At 51.1% G+C, this 19,637-nt stretch overlaps 1 protein-coding gene across 2 annotated transcripts in view; it reads right to left on the bottom strand.

The window, feature by feature from the left end:
- Window positions 1–2,644, bottom strand: part of SEC14L1 (SEC14 like lipid binding 1) — a 56,920-nt gene extending 54,276 nt beyond the window's left edge. Inside the window, exons 1-3 of one of the 2 annotated variants that reach the window (XM_038546501.1) lie at window positions 2,541–2,644; window positions 1,485–1,589; window positions 30–122 (exon numbers count right to left, since the gene is read on the bottom strand). In XM_038546501.1, coding sequence (XP_038402429.1) covers window positions 30–92 — 63 coding nt within the window. In that variant the 5' untranslated portion in view covers window positions 93–122; window positions 1,485–1,589; window positions 2,541–2,644. The remainder of the gene's footprint in view (window positions 1–29; window positions 123–1,484; window positions 1,590–2,540) is intronic. The other variant, XM_038546502.1, reaches the window with a different exon arrangement.
- Between the last annotated feature and the right edge of the window lie 16,993 nt (window positions 2,645–19,637).

Below are 19,637 nucleotides of genomic sequence, written 5' to 3' on the forward strand. Positions count from 1 at the left end.
AACACTAAATTAAAATGTAAAGTACTTACAGCCATAATTAATTCAAAGGGGTGTTTATACACCCTCACCGGTGACTGGTATTTCTGCACCATGATTGTAACACAATAGCAATCCTCTCACACCTGCAAAACACAAATATAGGATTTTTTTTTAACATGATTAAGTCTGGAAAAAATTAAGTCTGCATTTACTCATCACACCACAGTCTAAGTGTAGAAAGGGACCTCAGTAGGTCACATACTTCTCTACGCACAAAAACCCAAAGATGACACTTGGACTATATAAGGAGAAGGAGAAGGTAAGAAGGCAGCAAGAAAAGGTGAAGAAAGTCCCAGCGTCATGAGGGAAGCAGCTCTGGTCTGCCTCCCAGGGCCTGTGCTGGGGTCTTTCCAGCACTGAAATGTTATGATCTGATTATTCTCGAATCATTTTCTCTTCTACAGCTTCTACAAGAGGCCAAATAAAAAGGATGGCACTTCAAGGTATTAAGTCTGGAGACACACAAAAATAAAAATGGAAAAAAATGCCATTGTATCTCAAATTGTGGTACACTCCTCAAAAGCTGGCTCCAAAGTAAACTTGTCAATCCGTGTTTTCTAACTGCGTAGACTACTATGTCAGAGGCCTGTCTTCAAATGACAGCAACACCAAGCACTCTGGCTACAGGGAACCTCCAGCCTCAAACAGCTGTGATACTTGTCAATAATCCATTAAATGCTGGAGCCTACTTCCTAGAGGAAGGAATCTTCCTTATACCTGTACCTCTAGGTACATATTCCCACTCCAGCACCAGCCTACATGCATTTTTCTGGAAAACACACTTTATCTGGAGTCCTCTGAGTGACTTAACTTCCCTATTTAAAAGTGAGGAAGAGGGATCCCTGGGTGGCTCAGGGCGTGATCCTGGAGACCTAGGATCCAGTCCCACATTGAGCTCCCTGCATGGAGCCTGCTTCTCTCTTTGCCTGCGTCTCTGCCTCTCTGCTTCTCGTGAATAAATAAATAGAATCTTTTTTCTTTTTAAGATTTTATTTATTTATTCACAAGAGACACAGAGAGAGAGAGGAAGATGGAGACACAGGCAGAGGGAGAAGCAGGCTCCATGCAGGGAGCCCCGCGTGGGACTCGATCCTGGGTCTCCAGGATCAGGCCCCGGGCTGAAGGCAGTGCTAAACCGCTGAGCCACCTGGGCTGCCCCAATAAATAGAATCTTTAAAAAAAAAAAAAAAGTGAGGAAGAGGGGCACCTGAGTGGCTCAATTAATTAAGCGTCTGCCTTGGGCCCAGGTCATGGTCTCAGGGTCCTGGGGCTGAGCCCGACGTAGGGCTCCCTGCTCAGTCGGGAGTCTGCCTCTCCCTGCACCCCCCCCCAACACCACCCCCACCTCCCTGCTTGTGCTCTCACACTCACAAAGGATTAAATAAAAATCTTTAAAAAAAAAAAAAAAAAAAGAAGTAGAAGAGAAATAAACCCAAAGAGCCTACCTGTCCTGCTGAGAATAATCATTAAAAATGTTACTTCATGCTGAATATGGTCAGAGGATATTCAAAAGCACAAAATGGAATATCCTCAAGGAGCCCAAAGGCTAGCTGTAACCAAAAAAAAAAAAAAAAAAAAAGATTAGGGAGATATATTTTATTTCAGAAGATTCTTATCTACGTTATTACACTTAAGTCTAGGACTCTCTCTGGTATGTTTGTTTAGCATATCTCTCCCAAGGAACAGGTTCTGTCGGACAGCAGCAGCACCAGCAGCCTGAACCCTGCTACAGAACTACTCCCCTGTGACCTCGACCCAGTCGTTTGGCTTCCCTCGGACTCAGTTTCCCCTCTGCAAAAAAGAAAAATTAGAGGGGTTTTTTTTTGGGGGGGCGGAGGGAGGTGGAGGGGTGAGAGATAATCTTGAAGGGCTTCCAGCTCTAAAGTCATGCCACTGGGAGCCCAACTCCGCGGGAGGGACCGCGCGAGCCTCCATCCCGGGCCGGCAGGTCCCGATGCGCCGGCACCACGTTGGTCTCTTGCAAACCTGACGACGCCGGTGCGCGACTTGAAAACTGGGAAAATGAACTCCGGAGTTAATCTCCCAGCGGAGGGGAGAGGGCTGGTTACAGGGTCTTAAAAAAAAAAAAAAAAAGGGATGCGGGGGTTGGGGGTGGGGTGGGGTGGGGGTGGAGGGGAGACTTAAAGAGCAGCAGGAGGCTCGGCGAAGCTCCTCCAGCACCCAGCGGGATTCCGCCGCCCGCGCAGCCCCAGGGACCGGGCTGGGGGACCTGCCGGCTCCCGAGCTTCGGGTGCTCCGGTCCAGGAGGCGTCCTCCGTGGGCACCCGGGGCCACACCGGCCGGGGCGCAGCCTGGACCCGGGCAGCCTCTATTGCATGACAATTGGGCGCTTAGAAGTCAGCCACAGGCCAGACCCCGGGAGGCCGCGCGCGCCGCGGAGGGGCGGCCGGGCCCGCGGGCCCCAAGCGCTGGCTCCCGGGGTCGCGGGGGTCGCGGCGGGGACGCGGAGGAAGCCGCGGGGCCGGGCCGGGGGCGCCTACCTCTTGTCAGAAAGGCCGGGCCCGGGCCGCGGGGCGGCGCGGGGCGCTCATGCCGGCGGCTCCGTGGGGCCGCCGCCGTTCCACTGCCGCCGGCCGCAGGTCCGCCGCCGGTTCCGGGGAGGGGACGGGGGGGCGGGCGCGGGAGGGGCGCGGCGCGGCTCGAGTGGTTGTTACGGGTGACGGGGGGCGGGGCCGGGCGGCCGGAAGCAGCGCGCGTGCGCGAGCGCGGCCGAAGGACGGAGGCGGGCGCGACGACGGTTGCTAGGCGAGGGGGCGGGGCCCAAGCCGGCCGGAGCGGCTCTGCGCAGGCGCCACCTCGGGGGCCGGCGGGCGTGGGCGGAGCTCGGAGCTGGCGCCGGCCCTGTCGTCCGGGCGGGGCTCACTGGAGGCCGCTGGCCCCGCCCTGCTTGCGTCACGGGGCGGGGCGGGGGCGGGGCGAGGGGCGGGGCTCTAGGGGCTGCGCGGCCAGCGGGGAGCTCCGCTGAGCTGGAGCAGGCGGGTCCTCGCGGGCCTTCGGGTGTCGCGGCTGCCTGGGGCCGGAGCAGGCCGCTGCCCCGGGAGGTCCGGTGCCTCCTCATTTTTTGTGCACTGCTCCGGAGCAGCCGGAGCAGCCGGAGCAGCCGGAGCAGCAGGCCTCCCCTGCAGCGCCCTGACCACACCCTCGCCGAGTAGTGCAGCCGAGGCGAGCGCCAGGGCCCGCGAGGGGCTGGGTGGAACCGAGCATCGAGCATCGTCCTGTCGACACGTCCGGGCCCCGCGATGGAGCTGACGCGGGGCCGGGGGCCGGGAGCGCCGTGTTGCAGCGGGACCGCGCAGCTCCAGCGCCAGCCCCGAAGCACGAGTGTGATGCGCGCTGAGACGTGGGGCCTTCAAGGCCCGGAGGGGGCCACCCATACGGCGTCACGACCCACGCGCGCGATGTCTCTGGCGGTGTCCCAGCCGTGCCCTGTGCATTAGTCACCCCGGGTGGCTGCACTCTGGATGCTGCCGCCGCACAGCGCATTTCCGGAGCTGCTGTGGAATTTCCTTCAGGACCAGTTTAGCAGCCACACGACAGCATCATTTATAGCTTGATCACACTTTGTTTTTCTCAAACCATCATTTTCGCACTTGAGCACCCACGTTGCTCACTAGACTCGGCTCCGACAGGCTTTGGCCTGTTTGTAAAAAGCACGTCGACCTCCAAAAGATGCTTTCAAGAAGAGACATCCCAGGAATGATGAGCCTCCCACTAGGAGTAAACAAGCAACACCTATGAAATGGTCTTGGCAAAAGCTGACCTGATCTGATAAGCCTGTAGGTGTAACCACCAATTTACAGGAAACGGAGAACAGAGGAACATGCCAAATGATACCATGGGGAAACAATTGCCCAAGCATCAACTATGGGAAACCCTGCATGACAGTCTTTATCAGATAAATTCCAAAGGGAAAAAGGGGGAAGGGGCTAAAAGAGATTGGGTGATCACTGAGTCATAACAGTTAAGATTCAGGCACTTTTGTCTGTATATAGTACACTTCAATTAAAACTTTTCAAGAGAAAAAGACCTGAGACATCGACCAATTGCAGCATATGTACTTGATTTCCATCTTCATTTTCACAAATTGTTATGAAACCAAGGAGCTTAAACTCTTCAAACATGCAATGATACTAAAAAAATGACTGATTTTTTAGGCAGGATAATGGTATCACAGCTAACATTTTTCAAAGAAGCCCTGTCTTTTGGATTAAGGGGAAGGTCATTGCAGGAGAGACACTGGGAGGCAAGTGACAGCCTTACCTCAAACTTCATTAAGGGCTTAGATGAAATAAGATTGGTCCTAAGTTGATAATTGTTCATTGTATGATTGTGTCCACTTTTGTATAGGTTTGAAATTGCCAATAATAAAATGTTTTTCATTTAAAAAAAAAAAGATGGTCTATGACCACTGAGGCTGGCAAATCAAGACATAATTACAAAAGAGGGATCCCTGGGTGGCTCAGCGGTTTAGCACCTGCCTTCAGCCCAGTGTGTGATCCTGGAGACCCGGGATCAAGTCCCACATCAGGCGCCCTGCATGGAGCCTGCTTCTCCCTCTGCCTATGTCTCTGCCTCTCTCTCTCTCTCTCTGTCTCTCATGAATAAATAAATAAAATCTTCAAAAAAAAAAAGAGGTATTTGAAAATGTCTCAAGCAATAGTAGTATCATTGAAATACAAGAAGAGACTCACAAGGAATCTAATTTGGAGGAAACAACACTTGTTTAAAGTATAAATTATGGTATGTTTGACTGGGTTTTTAAAAGATTTTATTTATTTATTCATGAGAGACACACAGAGACATAGGCAGAAGCAGTCTCCTCCGAGGAGCCCAATGTGGGACTCGACCCTAGAACCCCAGGATCACGATCTGAGCCAAAGGCAGACAGTCAACCACTGAGCCACCCAGGTGCCCCTTGAAGATTCTAGTCTTGAGGAGTAAACAGTTGTCTAATAAATAAGCTGTTTGCCCAGGTGAGCAATCTATCCTCCTGAGAGGGGGTTGTTTGCCAAGATGAGCCAGCTTTTGTTAGAAGACATTATTTTTCATGAGTTTCCTGAAGCAAACAGTAATGCTATTTATTGGTTTACAGTCTTATCTTCCGGGGGGAAGAATTCTCTAGATAAACAGTAAGCCATATTGACACAGGAGTCCTGACAGTTAAATGATTTGGATATGGGTGGTCTCATTTTTCATCAGGGCCATGGGTTCGTTCTGTCTTGCTGCCTTGCCCTTATCTCAATGTCACCTCGACCCCTAGCCAGCAAGGAGAAGGAGAGGGCAAAGAGGATCACTCTTCCTTGAACGACACGTCGGGAATGCAACGTGTGTGTGCACGCAGTAGTGTGTGCATAACAGGCAGAGCAAAGGGCAGGGCTGGTGAGACAGCTGAGCACTAGTGGAGATGACATGGTGTGGCCTCCCTCGTCTGCAACAGCATCCCTGCTCTCTTCCTCAGACTCTTGAGAGTACTCCAAGACATCCTGAGTGAGGCCTCAGCTTGATGAACATTTTTATCAGTAAGCTCCTCACTTGTCTGTGGTCACCTCTCATTTGGTGGATGGAAGGCTTGATGGGTGCCCTGGGATGGTGATGAAGATTCCCAAGTTCTGGCATCCATAGAGAGATCCTCTGGCTCCTTAGGATTGCTCAGCTGAGTTACCACTAGGAGCCGGAATCTGAAGCTGCTGTTTCCCTGTGGCTACCTCTGGCTGACTTGGTCAGGATATGGGATCAGTGGCCTGCTCACACCTGCCTGGGCCCCGACGCTGTGGCTGTTCCATCTTCCCCAACAGGATTAACCTGAGCTGGGGACACTGTCCCTGGTCCCTACAGCCACATCTTCTCCATTGTTCTTAGTACACTATCAGGACTCATCCCCAAGAAAGCATCGGGAAGTTGGTGACACCACTAGGATTGGGGGTATGGATTAAAGGGAGGGCCGTGGCTGGAGAGACACTGGGAGGCAAGTGACAGCCTTAGCTCAAATTTCAGCCTGCAGTGCCCAACGTCTTCCCCATAACAGCCAAAGAAACAGGAAGTAAGGTCTGAATGATCCCTTTGAATGTAACTAAGGGAGTCAAGTAAGTGTTTAGGCTGTGTGGGAAGCCCAGTGGCATTTATTCGTAGTCTCCGGTGGCCCAACCCACCCTGGCATCTGCCCCTTACACATTTGGTCACAGGGACATGTCCACTCTCTTCCATGTCTGGAAGAGATTACTTTCTCATTTGATGGTAAAAGACAGCCTCGCAAAACACGGCAGATTCTCCTGACTTGGGCCATCTGGCAAAGTTTCCAGCCTAGAAAAGTATGGAAAATGTAGCTTACTCCACAGGCACAATTTCCTAATTGAGCTCTGGCGGCTGTCCAGTGGCCTTGAGCTAATACCATTGCATCATTTCCAACCTGGGAAAACTCGAGGCCAAGAAGCCAGATCTGCAAAAGTTATCATCTGACCTTACACATTTCTAAAATACCTCATTTCCATCTGGAGAGGCAAAGCTCCCCTTTCCCTAATTAGTTCCGCTGCCAAAAAGTCTGCCCTCTTCCAGGGCCTTCTTCTTAATGCTGTTGGCAGAACTCGCTTGCAAAAACACAAAAGCAAACTCACACCTTGGCTCTGAGTCTACATCGACGACAGAAATAAATGTAAGCATCAAGGCCTGCCATCTGAGATCTTCTATAAATCTTGTCCCCAGCTTTCCTTTGTCCAGAATGATTCTATTTCCACCTCCACTCTGTCTGTTCATTTATTCATCCCTTTGTTAACTCGGCAAACATTTATTCAGCTCCTTAATTTATTCAGACACCATATTAAGCACAGCAGTGTGGGAAGATACATGATATAAAAGCAGATTTTCCTCCCAGGTGCTCAGCCTACCGCATAGGGCTGACATGCAAACAGTCAAGATGTAGCTTCTAAGTTCTGCAGCCCCCCCGAAAGCCTTCCCTGTCTCCTGTTCTTTCTTGAGATGCCTATGAACGGGGCACTTCCAAGTAAGGCATGCCGCCTTCAATGGGATTGTAAAAGAATCAGGTCTAGGAAAAAAAAAAAGAAGAACTGGGTCTGTATCTCATCAAATTGCAAGTTGCTTGGGTCCTAGGACCATATCCACTCATTATCTTCTACCTGTCGTGGCACCTGCCATTTTCCAGAACCCTATTAAATAATGGATGGGTTGAAGTCGTGACCCTTACCCTAGGCCTTTATTCTGAGTGCATTGAACACATCTCTCCATCCCATGGACCGAGTGGGAGCATCCTTGGGGGTGGTGCTCTCCCACCCTGTCCTGTCCTCTGTGTCACCGAGTAGGACAGCAGGCCTGGCATAAGAGAATTGCTTTCCTGTGCCCTGGGAAACACAGCCCTCATCCGATGAGATTTAGGACAACAAAGGATGACCTGAGGCCTTTCAGCTTCCGGCTCAGAGGAATAAAAATAGCCAACCCAATCATACTTCTTTTTGGTTTGTTTGTTTCACAAAATATAGTCCTCGCTTCTCCGACCCTGATGCAGCTGTGTGGCACTTCTCTCCGAGGCTACATCGGGACTTCGCAAGTCAGCAATTGCTCCCAGGCTGCTCCTCTGCGGGTCACACCAGCCGGAGGTGGGGTTGGCCTGGCAGGAGCAATGAGGTGCCAAGAAGGCACAGACCAAAGGTCACACAACAGGGGGACACCGAGTGAGGGATAAGAAGCAGAGCATCCTAAATAGGATCAATGAAGCATTTTCCCCAAAGCTAAGGAAGGAAGAGAAAGGCCTGCTCCACTTTCAGTCCTGTGGGCAGAGAGGGGAAGAGACAGAGGGCCCAGACCTCCCCCTCTCTCTGCCATATATAAAAGACAGGGCCACCTCAGACCCCGAAATATCCCGTCCCTCCAAAGGCTTTTGACCACGGCAGTTGGGGAGGGTGTTTCTGCTCAATTCCACAGCCAGGCATCTTGCTGCTGTGCCTCCAGAATGTTCTGTTACCTCCCGCTGAGACCCACACATCTGCTCATTTCACACCTCGCTGAAAATCCCATCTCTCAGCCCTTCCCACCTTGGCAGTGCCTGATTGAACCATCTCCATAGCCCAGAGCAGCTTTTAAGATCTTTCTCTTCCAAAGGATAAAAAAAAATTTTTTTAATTGGATGTTGATGGGATTTGCTGTCCGAAAACGTTATCTCCTAGGGTTGTAAAAGCTTAGATAAGAAAATGTTTGTAAAAACTTTGTAAATGGGGGATCCCTGGGTGGCGCAGCGGTTTGGCGCCTGCCTTTGGCCCAGGGCGTGATCCTGGAGACCCGGGATCGAATCCCACATCGGGCTCCCGGTGCATGGAGCCTGCTTTTCCCTCTGCCTGTGTCTCTGCCTCTCTCTCTCTCTCTCTGTGACTATCATAAATAAAAAAAAAAAAAAAAAAAAACTTTGTAAATGGTTAGGCTCTATGTAAATGCTTCCCGTAGCCAGGCATCTCACAGCTCTGCCTCCGGAATGTTCTGGAACCATAGATTATTATTACCCTGCTCACTCCTTTGGTTGTTACTAGGATCATCCTGTTTATTTAGAGGATGGATGAACTTCCCCGTCTGGAATTTCCCCTGCTGAGCCTCCCAGGCATCCCCAAAAGACCAGTCCTCGCGTGAACAGCTGCTAGCACAGACCTTACCTCTTTTCTTGGTAAACCAAGAAACCAAAATCTTAAAAAATAATAATAATAAAATAAAATAAACCGCTACTGTGTGAACTCGCAATCATCCCTCAAAGGGACCCTGCCTCCCAGCCCTGCCTTGCATGGTGGCCTCTGTCAGCTACTGTGCTCTTGCAGAGGCAGGCCTGTCGCTGCCTCCAGGACACTGGGGGGTGTCTAGCGCTCCCCAGAAACCATGCAGGTGACACAAGTCCAAGAGCCCGTGTACCTTCCTCCAGAGCCCCAGGGACGCAGGGTAGACCTTTGACCTTTACACAGCAGGGACAGGGGACTTACCACCAGGCTCAGGAAGCCCCTGCAGCCTGAGGACAAAGACATCAGTGTCCTTGGTGACGGAGGCTGGCCTCTGGGTCTCGGCTGGCCTCGTCTGAAGGTTAGGCATGTGCACCTTGATCACAGGCAGGCACACAAAGGATCCTCTGGGGACCAGCCTCTTGGCAGCTCGGGAGAGTCTTCCAGGAGTCGCTGTGATGCCGGCAACCTGAGTTTATTCCACACTCAGGGAAGCCAAGGCACAAGGAGGCCAGGTTGTTTGATCCCTACAGAGAATTCGGGAGCCAGCTGACCGTGCCTCTCCCCCCATATGACATCTTTTTTTTTTTTTTTTTCAAAGATTTTATTTATTTATTCATGAGAAATGCAGAGAGAGAGAGGCAGAGACACAGGCAGAGGGAGAAGCAGGCTCCCTGCGGGGAGTCCGATGCGGAACTTGATCCCAGGACCCCGGGATCACGCCCTGAGCCGAAGGCAGATGCTCAACCACCGAGCCAGCCAGGTGCCCCCTGCATCTTCCTCCTTCTTCTGGTCTACCAGTTTCGAGATTGGTAAGGCCAGGTGTCATGATGAAAAGCGGATCAGCCATAAGCACAGAGGCGTGGGGTCCACCTGGAGGTGCGTGAGCCCCTGATGGATGTAGGGGCCTGTACATCCTCAGACATTCTGCTGAGCAAGCTAACCAAAGAACATCTCCAGCCTTCAAGTATTTCCATTTGGGCCGCAAGTAGCACTTCAAATTGTCTTGACCTATAAATTCTTTAAATAACAAGTGGCGAGATCCCGTATGACTTTTTAATGTTCCATTTATCCTTCCATCTGTTTTTCTGAGATTTACAATCAGGAAGCTCCTGAGTGCCTAGCCCATGACACGGAGGAAAGAAAACTTCACTGCTTTGCACACGAGGGATTATGTTCACGCTCTAGAAGGCTCTGTGAAGTTAAAGGTACCCTTGACTTGGTAAAAATAAGTAAGTTTCTTTCTTTCCTTTTTTTTTTTTTTAGTGATCTCTACCCCAAGAATAAGTAGATTTAAAGAAAAGGAAAAGTAGGGTGCCTGGCTGGCTCAGTCAGAAGAGCATGCGATTCTTGATCTCGGGGTTGTGAGTTTAAGCCCCATATTGGGTGTAGAGATTACTTTTAAAAAAACTTTTTTTTTAACTTAAATAGAAAAATTTTAAAAATAAATCCACTTACGTCCTGGCAGCAATTTGAATCTCAATACAAAGTAATGCTTATTCTCTGTTAGAAGACTTTGAACCGGGATCCCTGGGTGGCGCAGCGGTTTAGCACTTGCCTTTGGCCCAGGGCGCGATCCTGGAGACCCGGGATCGAATCCCACGTCGGGCTCCCGGTGCATGGAGCCTGCTTCTCCCTCTGCCTGTGTCTCTGCCTCTCTCTCTCACTGTGTGCCTATCATAAATAAATAAAAATTAAAAAAAAAAAAAAGAAGACTTTGAACCTATTCTCTTAACTTCTGCATCTCTGGCTTTAAACATCGGGCAACTATGCAAGTTGAAAGGAAACAATGATTCTCCTGCAGCTGTTTCAGACTCAGTTGGAAAAAAAAAAAAAGAGGCCCTGAGGAAGTCTGTGGACTCCAGAAAACCCAAAGGGCCTCTGAGTGGTTTCTCTTACCCCCGCCCTCAGATCTGCAGCACTGGGATCCGGGGAACTTTCAAGACCACTTAATTCATCTTGGCCCAGCATTTGACATTTAAGAAGGCCGCGTCAAATAATGTCTGCAGAATGCTTAGCACACTTCACGGCTAACAACAAAACTTGATTTTGAGCCTTGACAGCCTGAGTAAGGGACCTTCCTAGCCGAGATGGGATCCCTGGTCAGTGGTCTGGGTCACGTGACCCAAGTGATGGACACACCTACAGAACTTTGGGCCTCATGACGTCCAGGTGGGTCCTGCTCAGTTCCTGATGTCCCCAGAGATAAAACAATATCGTGCAGCAGAAACAGCACAGGGTTTTTGTTGCTGCTTAGGCCATGATTATCATCCGTTAGGAGCAGCAAGGTTTCATGCACAGAGTGGACACAGCAACACGGTTCCCACCAAAGCCCTCAGCGGTGGGGCCAGCCACATGAGGGTAGTTTTAAATTTTTAAACATGTATGTAGGGGGGCCTGGGTGGCTCAGGGCGTGATCCCGGATTCCTGGGATTGAGTCCCACATCAGGCTCCCCGCAGGGAGCCTGCTGCTCCTTCTGCCTGTGTCTCTGCCTCTCTCTGTGTGTCTCTCATGAATAAATAAAATAAACAAAGATAAAATAAAAAGTTATGTAATTTTTTAAAATATTTATTTATTTGAGAGAGAGAAAGAGAGAGAGAGAGAGCACACAAGCAGAGGGAGCAGCAGGCAGCAGGAGAGGGAGAAGCAGCTTCTCTGCTGAGCAGGGAGCCAAATGCGGGGCTTCAACCCAGGACCCTGGGATCATGACCTAAGCTGAAAGCAGACACTTAAGCAATTGAGCCACCCAGGCACCCTGTAATTTTTTATTTTTATTTTTTATTTTTTTAAAGACTTTATTTATTCATGAGAGACAGAGGGAGAGAGGCAGAGGGAGAAGCAGGCTCTACACAGGGAACCTGATGTGGGACTTGATCCCAGGACTCCAGGATCATGTCCTGGGCCAAAGGCAGGCACTAAACCGCTGAGCCACCCAAGCTTCCCTGTAATTTTTTAAATTATAAAATAATATCTGCCATAGTAGACTGTCTACATGGCATCCATGTTCCCATGTCTTCACTCCTAAAGCCTGACTTTTTCAGGCATTTGCCCTTGTCCATATTACAGGGTCCCAGGGGAAGCTGAGTGCTGCCCAAGGCCCAGCAGGTAGATCAGTGAGGCTAAGGCATCCCTCCCCCCAGGGACTGATTCAGAAATGAGCGTTTCACCCAGTTCTGACCAATGAGACCTGCAGGGGAGTCAGCCAGGGGGTCCTGGAGAGGTCCCTGCACTCTGAAAAAGGAGACACCTAAACAGAAGTCCCCTATTTCTGTGTGTGGACACTGTCGTGCCTGGTCTCATTCCTGGGATGGCTGCAGCTGTTGCTGGGTCCACGAAGGGAGCCAGCATTTGCTGGGGAGGATGCTGAGGCCCCAGAGAGGAGAGGAGGAGGAAGCAGAGGGAGGCTTTCGTGACTTGCCCTTGCCGTGTGCAGGGCCCTCCTGCTGGACACCCAGTCCTGAGAATCCATCCGCCTCCTCATGGGGCAATCCAGTTTGATGAAAGGTTTTCTGTTCCCTGTGGCTAAAAGCAACCTGAGCACATGCTCATTTTAGAAACAGGTTTAAATGCAGAAACACATAATGAAGAAAATAAAAATCACCTATCATCCCACCATGCCAATAATAACCACAATTCATGTCTTGGTGCCTTCCCACCACTCTTTGGCAGTGCTCATTTTGCTGTATAATTACATAAGCAATACACTTGCTTCCTGTAGAAAATTCAAATGGTGTAATTGCCTTATGGGGAAAGGAAAAAGCTGCTAGAAACCCTTCCCTCCCCACTGGCCCCGGTGGTCGGCCCTTGGCAGTGTTTTCTGACGCATGCTCTGCTCCCAACTGATCAACACCGGCCCAGCCCGTGAAGCCCATGCACACGTAAACTGTAGTGTGCCTCTGACAGAGAAGGGGAAGCCAAGAGGAGGAAACAGAAGGGGACGGGAGCTTCCACTCCCTTCTGCAAGCAGGCCTGGCCTGGGCACAGTAGCAGAGGGAAGAGATCCTGGGCTTTGAGCAAAAGGATCTGGGTTCAAGTTCCCAAGTCGCAGTCAAAGGCAGTGTGGCCTTGGGCAGGCCCCTTAACCATCCCGAGACTGTGTGCTCCTCTGTCGAACAGGAATAATAATGCCAACAGATCTGTTGCAAGGGTTGGAGATAATGCACATGGTATGGCCATTATTCAAAATATTTGTCAATTTCCTTTATCTCTTTCTCGACTCTTCTATCATATGCTGAACATCCTCCTCCCCGCCCTCTGCTGTCCTTGCTCCGTCTGTGGCAGCCAGGGCTTCTTGGGTGCAGACAGCAGAATCCACTGCAGCTGGTTCAAGCCGAAGGGGTTCCCCAAGGGGCAGGGAGCTCACAGAACTGTTGAGACGGTGGGGGATGCAGGCACTGGGCAGACTTCCAGAAACAACCGACTCCCCTGAGAAGAACCGAAGGACCAGCTCACCCGGCGGCACCTCCCCAGGAGGAGGAAGCTACCAAGTCAGGATGTTGCTGCCTCGGCCTCCGTCTCCAGAACCGGGCTCGCCCTGCCAACAATCCGCGCCAGCAAGGCGATGCCCTGTCCCCCGCCTCCACTAAGTCAGTCTGGATCAGTCTCCCGCAGGAGCACGCAATTAGGTGAATCTAAATCACCCAGCTCAGCCCCGGCAGGTGTTACCTTTCTCCATTGGAAAGGGGATACCTACAATCTGGAAATCCGAGTACAATCAGAGTGTGGAGAGAAGGTTCAAAACCTTTGGGGCAGCCTCAGATTACAGTGGGGAGTAGATCAAGGGTACACGCTTGGAAGTCATGCACCTATGTCCCCGTCCATCGGAGACGGCACTGCGCCACGCTCCAGTTAGGCCCTAGCTGGGCTCGGATGCGAGAGGCAAGGCAAGGAGATCCATCAGGCACGTGTTTGATGGGTCCTTCACACTTCATGCTTTTAAGAACATGTTTGGGACAGGGTTCAGGACCTACTACCCCCAAATACGGCACCTTGGCACATTAAATGTTGCAGACTGGAGGAATTTGAGAAAATAGCGGGAGCAGGAAGTCCACTCCGACCTTCCCTCTGACACAGGTCATAAAATCCTGCCATGAGAGGTGCCCTCCACCCGGAGCAAAGGAGCATCCTTATCTCCGATGACAGGGGGGATGCTGGGAAGAATCCCAACCAACAGGCCTCGCTGAGCTTACCCCAGTTTACCACCGCTTACCTCAGATTCCTTGACCTATCGCATTCGACCATGACTGTCCATTCAGCATCAAACTCTGCACAAAAATGCTCAGGTCTGGGGGGCCCCAGCTGGTTGGGTCAGTGGAGCCTGTGACTCTCAATCTTGGGGTCGTGGGGTTCGGGGGGTAGAGATTACTTAAAAATAAAATCTTAAGAAATGGCCACTCACATCTGTTTCTTCAAGTCTTTGTTTCCTTATGACAGCTCTCACGAAACAGAAGACTTCTATTAAATAGGGACGCCTGGGTGGCTCAGTAGTTGAGCATCTGTCTGCCTTTGGCTCAGGGCGTGATCCCGGGGTCCTGGGATCGAGTCCTGCATCAGACTCCCTGCAGGGAGCCTGCTTCTCCCTCTGCCTGTGTCTCTGCCCGCCCCCTCTCTGTCTCTCATGAATAAATAAATAAAATCTTTTTTTAAAAAATAAGAGACTTCCATTAAATCATCATGTATGTTTTTCTCCTTTCATGTCTTTGCAGTTTAATTTTCAGACCTCACCAGGAACCCTAAGGGAGGCTGGGAAAACTTCCTCCTCCCTTGGCTTGTCCACCCTAATCTCCAGTCGATGAACTCCCGGGCAGTGTAACAAATGAGCCAAAATTGCTTGCAGTGAGATAAAAGGAAATGCTGTCAGTAAGGGGCAAACGTAGCCCGAGGGTCACCGAGGCCTGGGACAGGTCCCCACAGTCGCATTCCTGAAACTGTTCCTGTTTTCCTAAGCTGTTGTCTCTTCTCCGGCACGGGATCAGAACGCGTCTGTACAGGCTCGAGTGTGTCTGATAACCCAGCCCTCGCATAGGAGCGAGGTGGCCCCGCAGGTGTGACCTTAGGCTGGCTTAAGTCACCCAGGGGTCACACACCCAACAGCAGTATCAACTGTTACTGCGGAAGGACCCTTCAGGACAAGCCACACTGGCCTTCTTCTTATGGATGAAGATGTTATTAATCACCTACACTCACAGATGGTATTTTGCACTCACTCAGGATGAATGATTTCATCAAATACTCCTTCATTCTCCAGGTGGATAAAAGAAAGGTTGCTTCTTGTCCTGCCAGAGGGCTGGCATCCCTGGTAACAACCCAGTCCGCCCTCCCACAGGGTGTACAGGCTGTGCCGTGAGCTTTTCCTCCAGCTGATGCAATGATGTGAGCCTCATCGTTTCGACCCTTGAAAGAAGCAGCTGTTCAGGGCACCTGTGTGGCTCAGTCGGTTGAGCATCCGACTCTTGATTTTGGCTCAAGTCATGATCCCGGGGTCCTGGGATCGAGCCCCGCATCAGGCTCCCTACCCGGCAGGGAGTCTACTTCTCCCTCTGCCCTTCCCCCAGTCTTACACACACACACACACACACACACACACACACACACACACTGTCTCTCTCTCTCAAAATAAATAAATAAATAATCTAAAAAAAAAAAAAAAAGGAAGAAGCTGTTTGTTCCAGGGTAGAACAGAAGCCTGCAATTCACCCGTGACCCCTAAGGAGAAGTGACCAAGTGATCTAGACTCTACTCTCCTTCCCCTATGGCTGCAGGCAGAGGCTCATTTTCCTGGGTGTTAATCCAGCTGGTGGGACTCTGTTTAGGAAGACAGCACAGCCAGCGCTGCCTGCAGCTTTCGTTGAAGGGGGTGGGATGGTTACTGGAAGGTACTAGTTATTTCTTTCCTGTCCTCAACCCCCTGGGATTACCTTGCCAGTCAAAGCCTGTGCTTCGCTGCGTGCTGTGACAGAGGCAATGCTGATGGCAGGAAGCGGGGACCGCAGCTTCTGGGCCCACTGCCTGCACGCATGCCTGCACACACATCAGAACAATCGGGTGAAAGGGCTTCCGGCGCTGCGCAATTATAACCTTGACTCGGGATAGATGACCTTCTCTGGCTGGGGCCAGGTTTCTCCTAAGGTTAAATGCCATTCCTGGAATAGCAGCTGGAAATGCCCTGTCCTCTGTTACCTTTGGACTTAGTGGCGCCTGGGACTGTCTTACATAACAGAAAAATGACCATTGTCACTTGGAATGTGCAGGGATTAAAGGACAGCCTGACATGGGTGGAGATGAATGAGCCTCATTCACAGTCCTTCTCTTCTTTATCCCTTTTAATTAGGGTGACGGACGTCCCAGTTGGCGTGAGACAGTCTCAGTGTGTGCCTGTTGACTCAAGGTGATTATTCACAACACCCCCCATTACTGAGAAGTGACCTGGTTGGACAGCAAATTTTAAGATCATCGATTTGTAATTGTTGAGGAAAAAGAGGGAGACAAGGCCTCCTGGTAGGGATGGACGCCCTTGAGAGCCTGCCTGGGTAAGAGGTGTTAGGTTGAAGAAAGAAGCAGCTTTTCCAAACCTTTCATGGCTCTGAGCAGCCAAATACCCCCAGCTCCTGAGATCTTGGGGAGACCTACCCAAGCCAGGTAGACCTGTTGGCCTTCTCAGTATGCCCAGATTGGAAAAAGAAAATCACATTATTCCCGCCATCCAGTTGACCTTGTGTCTGACCAAGACGAAATGCTGGTCTTGCTCCCTGGCCTCCAAGCCTCGGGCCTTCTGGTCGTAGATTCTAGAGGACATCAGTGCCAAGCTGAGGCAGCAGCTGCTCCTCTGACCACGCTGGTCCTGTCGAGGCCCATTCCACCATTCTATGCAGACTGTCACCTAGAGAGATGGGAATAAGAGGGAGGGCCCTGGCAGGGGTCTTCCAGGAGTCTCAAAGATCTCACACCTCCAACCTTAAGCATTTGCCTCCAGCTCCACGATAATGAAGGCCCGTCTAACCCCTCAGCCCTAGGATGTTTCTTCCAGCAGGAGATGGCCAAGGCCAACAGGGGGATGGGTTTTCCTGAGCAGTCACTGGGGACAGGCCAACTCTATGGAGAAAATTCTCATCCAGGGCTTGATCTGTGAAGTTACTCTATAATTCAGCAGCTCCGTCTAAAAGCTGTAGAACACATCCATCACCATTAGGCTGTCAAAACATTCATTCAGCCGATGAGAATAGCTTATTAGCACTTTTAAAAATACCAATCTTTTGCAAAGATGGTTGGGTTTCTGCATGTACCCAAAAAGAGTCTTGGTGCACAGATTAGTTCACTAGCATTTACTGCAAAGAAGAGAGAGGGAGGCTGGGAACAGTGGGGTAGGTGGCACTCAACAGACCCAGAGATCGCCAGTTATGGCATGAAGAGGATGCTTACCGTTTAATTTCATAAAGATGGGGTGTTGGCCCGAAATCACAGTCCCAAAACTCCCCCTTCCTGCCGCCTGGCCCCAACCCACACCCACACCGGCCATGAAGAAGGGTGAATTCTACAGCCGAGGACCAGGTATCTTGCCCGGTAGCCCCTTGGAGGACTGGGAGGAGCTTGTGGAAAGTCCATGGAGTTCCACGGTCATTCAAACATGCTGGCACTGATAAAAATGTCTCCTTGAATTCCAAACGAAAGCCCTTAACATAGCAAATTGATGCTTGTGTCAGTTCTCAGACTTGTAAAGCCCAACACAAAAACAGCGACAGAGGGCACCAGGGTGGCTCAGCGGCTGAGCATCTGCCTTCGGCTCAGGTCGTGATCCTGGGGCCCTGGGATCGAGTCCCGCATCGGGCTCCCTGCATGGAGCCAGCTTCTCCCTCTTCCTGTGTCTCTGCCTCTCTCTCTCTGTGTCCCTCATGAATAAATAAATAAAACCTGTTTAAAACAAACAAACAAACAAACAAACAGGGGATCCCTGGATGGTCCAGAGGTTTAGCGCCACCTTTGGCCCGGGGTGTGATCCTGGAGCCCCGGGATCGAGTCCCACTTTGGGCTCCCTGCATGGAGCCTGCTTTTCCCTCTGCCTGTGTCTCTGCCTCTGTGTGTGTGTGTGTCTCTCATGAATAAATAAGTAAAATCTTTAAAAAAAAAAAAAAACAGCGATAGAAATGCCTGATTTCGGTGTCACTGTGCCCCACGAGCCACGTCCATCATGCCGCTGCTGGGGCACATGCACACCTTTCTCCTTGTCACCTGCTCTGGAACTTGGAGCCTCTCCGGCCTGGAAGGGCTGTGGTCCGGGCATCTGCTCTGCGAAATCCCACCCCATCCCTCACGCTTCGGTTCCCCCACAAAACACCCAGATGCAAAGGTCAGAATCAATTCCTCCTTCCTCTGGATTCTGGGTTGGGGTTTCGCTCCTACTGTTAGTCAAGCTCACAGCCCCAAATGGGCTCTTTGGCATCTTTACAGCCACGTCCATTTCTGTACGATTTCTAAAGACCTAAGAGTCAAACTCTTTGCTTTCTTTCTTTTAGTTTTCCCTGCTGCACAAACTGACTTCAAAGCAGGCCTTGGTGGAGAGGAGTTTTACATAGAAGCGTTCCTGCTCTACTCTGCCAAGGACTCTCAGATACTTGGAAAGCATCTCCCACGACCTCTCCCAGTGCTAATTTTGTTCCTTTTCATTTAGGAAACAGTGACTTGTTTTCTGGGTTCTGAAAAGCTAGGAGAACACGCTGCTTTGGTTGCAACAATTTGCAGCGTGGTCAGAGCTCACGGCTCCCTCCCGGGGAGGTGGGCAGCATCACCGAGAGGCTGGGGCCACCGCGTGAAGTCCCGGGGGGCCATTCCCACCCATACACCGTGCACAGAGCCAGGGACAAGGGCCTGGTTCCAAGAAGGGTCTGCAGCAGGCGGGGTCCTTGGTGAAAACCCCCTAGCCCAAACTCAGCTGCCAGGCAGACCCAGAGGACTCGGGGCTTTAGGCAGATGCTACAACCACCTTAACGCTCTGCCTGACGTTCCCCAGGCGAAAAACCCACACTTGCATTTAGCAGTTTATTGGTCACTGGTGGACCTCAGGCCCAGGAAAGAGGTGGAAGGGGACAGTTTCCTGGAATGGATGATTTGAGACAAAACAAGACAGCTCTGAAGTTAGGAACCGAGAAGAGCTTTGATCCCGCGGTTTGTGGCTGTGGGCCTCCAGAAAGTGGGAGCCCACTGGGACTTAATGGTTGAAGTTTGAGCCCGACTCCCGAGATAGGAGGGGTGGCTGGAGGGGACGCAGTGGCTCCCGGGACCTCTACGATAAGGTCTTCTCACAGATATCCAGGTGGGTCACACAGTATTGTAAAAAAAAAAAAAAAGGTCCCAAATTTAAAAATCTTTTAAAAGGGGGGGAGGGGGCAGCCCGGGTGGCTCAGTGGTTTAGCTGCTCCTTCGGCCCAGGGCGTGATCCTAGAGTCTCAGGATCAAGTCCCACGTTGGGCTCCCTGCATGGGGCCTGCTCCCCCCTCTGCCTGTGTCTCTGCCTCTCTCTCCCTCTGTGTGTGTGTCTCTCATGAATAAATAAACAAAATCTTAAAGAAAAAAAAAGGTCCCACTTGGGGTGCCTGAGGGCTTCGCCGATGAGGCATCTGCCTTCAGTTCAGGTCATGATCTTGGGGTCCTGGGATTGAATCCCGAGTCAGCTCCCTGCTTAGCGGGGAGCCTGCTTCTCCCTCTCCCTCTGCCCCTAAACCCTGCTTGGGTCTCTCTCTCTCTCTCTCTTTTTCAAGCACTATCTCTCTCTCTCAAATAAACAAAATCTTTAAAAAAAAATGGAGATCAGCTTGGACTATCCAGGTGAATCAATGTATTCATGAGGGTACTGTCTACAAGGTCCTTGACTTCAGCTC

Source organism: Canis lupus, chromosome 9 (genome assembly GCF_011100685.1).
Source record: "Canis lupus familiaris isolate Mischka breed German Shepherd chromosome 9, alternate assembly UU_Cfam_GSD_1.0, whole genome shotgun sequence".
In the NCBI taxonomy this organism is placed as follows: Eukaryota; Metazoa; Chordata; class Mammalia; order Carnivora; family Canidae; genus Canis; species Canis lupus.